Genomic DNA, 2,763 nt, shown 5'->3' with positions numbered 1-2,763 from the left:
GGACTTATATCCAATAGAATTCAAAAGTAGTGATGTTAAGTTAAGCTTGTATAGGACTCTGGTCAGGCAACACCTGGAGCCCTGTGTATAGTTTTGGTCTCCATTCTATATAAAGGATATTGGAGCACTGGAGAAAGTGCAAGAAAGATTTACAAGGATGATACTGGAACTCAGAGATTACAGCTATTGAGAAAGATTGAATCAAAGCGCTACTTACCTTGCCTCATTATGCATCCCACTGCTTCTTAGGCCAGAGTTCCACATATTTCGGTGACCATGTGTCTCTTGCGAGCTGTCCTGTTCCTGACTAATAAAAGTCAGCGGGACAGAAGTAGCAGTCATCAGAGCCTGTGCAGGTAAGTCTTGCGAGACGGGTCTCAACTCTGCATACGTGTGTACGGAGGTGGGAGAGGAGATGGTATTACTAGGGGCACAACTCTGCAGGCAGGAAGGGAGGTGGGAGGGCTATGGTATTGCTAGGGGCACAACTCTGCAGGCATGAAGGGATCAACTGCATACCCTCCCTCTGTAAAGGGGGGCTGTCTGTGATATTGAATATTTGTGTGAGTGAAGGAACAATGGCACTCCAGTCACCCTGTGTACGGGGAGGGTGCCATAAACAGTAGGCTTATAAAGATAATCTGGCTGCTGGGCCAATCAATGCAGCTGCTACTGTCCGAATGTGGTCATGCTGTTCCACTTAGTGGAAGCTAAGACGGGCAATTCTATGAAACGCCACATAGTTGATGCCTGAAAGCACCTGATGTACGAGTCAACATCAATCTCTGCCATGTTAGGTATCTTTGAGGAAGTGAAGGAACCATGTTTAATTGCAACTTAGAGATGTGGATGGTACACCCTATAATCATTGATCCGCTTGTCATGAGGAGCCATATGTTCCGCAGGCAAAACCAAGAGGCAGGTGCAGCCCACGTAGAAGCGCCCAGTTGTGAGCAGCAGCAATCCCCCAAGGAAAAGTTGGCACTTTAGAACACTGCTCATCTACAGGTCCCACATGACATACCTGCAGATGTCTGAGCGCCAGTGTCAGAGGCGACTGCAGATGGCGAGAGAGGCAGTGACACATCTCTGTGCCCTGCTCAATGATGACCTACAGCCGATGGGTTTCTGTGGACATCCAATGCCTGTAGACCTCAAAGGGACAGCTGCTCTTAACTTCTACACCTCAGCATCATTTCAGGAATGCACCAGCGACCTATGTGGGGTCATGCAGTCAGCAGTGCACCACTGCATCAGGGAGGTCACCAATGCCCTGTACCGGAGGGCCATTGACTATGTCTGCTTCAGGATGGACCCTGAGAGCCAGGCCCAGAGGGCCATCGGTTTTGGCTTCATCGCGGGATTACCACAGGTGCAAGGGCTCATAGACTGCACCCATGTGGCTATTAAGGCTCCCGCTGGCCGACCAGCTGCATACCTCAACCGAAAAGACTTCCACTCCCTCAACGTGCAGCTAGTATGTGACCACCGTATGTGCTTTAAGCAAATCTGTGCCTGCTTTCCAGGCAACTGCCATGACGCCACCATCCTGTGCCAGTCCCAAGGGGCCTTTACTGTTCACTGAACTGGCTCAGATGGTGGAGTGGCTTCTTGGAGACAAGGCTTCCCCTTGCAGAAATGGCTCCTGACACTAGTGAGAAACCTCACCAGTGATGCAGAGGAGAGATACAATGCCAGCCATGGAGCTACAAGAGCCACCATTGAGCAGGCAATCGGCATGCTAAAAATGCTCTTCCGCTGCCTGGATAGATCGGGTGGTGCCCTGCAGTACCAGTCAGAAAGGGCAGCTTGTATCATTGCTGTTTGCTGTGCTCTGTGCAACTATGCACTAAGTAAGGGGGAGACCTTGTAGGATGAGGAGAGATGTGAGCGGGACTCACACTCAGGCAATGAAGACGCAGATGGCTTGCAGCAGGAAAGGGCATGGGAGGACAGAGATCATCCAGGAGCCACATGCAGGGCGAACAGCAAGCAAGGGATGCACAACAATGCCTTATTGATCAGCGGTTCTCCAGGCCATAAAGACCACCATGTGCTGTGCAACACACAGTACCCTTGTTCACCTATTGTGCAGCAGTCCACATCTGCAACATTTTTGTCTACACCATTACTAGCAGCAGCAGACTGAGCCAATGTACATGTTACTGCATCCGTGGAGACGCACATGAGTAATACTGGCATGGCAATGATGTTAATCCATACCATGACAGTTCTGAAAGGCCAACGATGTAATGGGAGGAGACATGATCGGTACATACTGGCACACTTGATTCACACATTAAAAGCAACACACATGTTGGTGAAGAACATTTAGTGATTTAACTTTTTACAGTGTTGTGTCACCCATGCATACCCATTTGTGTAACGGTGTTTCTCTGAAGTGCTTGCGAGTGCTCCTTTGCAATGCCATGTTTGCGCTAGCAGCCTGACTGGAGGAAGGCTACTGATCTGATTGCCTTTTGGCTGTGGATGACTTCGGGGGTCATCGTCTGCGAGCACGAGGCCTAGAGGACCCCGGCTGGCTGGGGGAATCCTGCATCCATGCAGAACTCTCCTCAGACGTCATGGCTATTGGAGCTTGACTCACCAATGGAGGGGTGGAGGGGCCGGTGTCCACATTGGAATCACCTTGAGGGGGGACCCCACATATGGCATGCAGTCTCCACTCCTCCATCTCAAGGGTCCTGTGAATCTCTCTGCTCTCCCGTGAGGGGGCAGGGGCAGTCTCCATGCCCCTGGTCC

At 50.8% G+C, this 2,763-nt stretch overlaps 1 protein-coding gene across 1 annotated transcript; it reads left to right on the top strand.

Moving 5' to 3' along the window:
• The first annotated feature begins 1,015 nt into the window (after window positions 1–1,015).
• LOC137380568 (putative nuclease HARBI1) lies at window positions 1,016–1,873 on the top strand. Its single transcript, XM_068052597.1, has 2 exons — window positions 1,016–1,490; window positions 1,596–1,873. The coding sequence occupies exons 1-2, from the start codon at window positions 1,016–1,018 to the stop codon at window positions 1,871–1,873; spliced, it is 753 nt and encodes a 250-aa protein (XP_067908698.1).
• Window positions 1,874–2,763: the final 890 nt, after the last annotated feature.

This window comes from Heterodontus francisci, chromosome 2, assembly GCF_036365525.1.
Source record: "Heterodontus francisci isolate sHetFra1 chromosome 2, sHetFra1.hap1, whole genome shotgun sequence".
Taxonomy (NCBI): domain Eukaryota; kingdom Metazoa; phylum Chordata; class Chondrichthyes; order Heterodontiformes; family Heterodontidae; genus Heterodontus; species Heterodontus francisci.
This window is presented reverse-complemented; position numbering and strand designations above follow the sequence as displayed.

Coding starts and splice junctions, on each gene's coding strand:
- LOC137380568 (XM_068052597.1), top strand. CDS start 1,016: ATGACATACCTGCAGATGTCTGAGCGCCAGTGTCAGAGGCGACTGCAG. Junction 1,491..1,595: donor GCAGCTAGTATGTGACCACC/GTATGTGCTTTA, acceptor GAACTGGCTCAG/ATGGTGGAGTGGCTTCTTGG.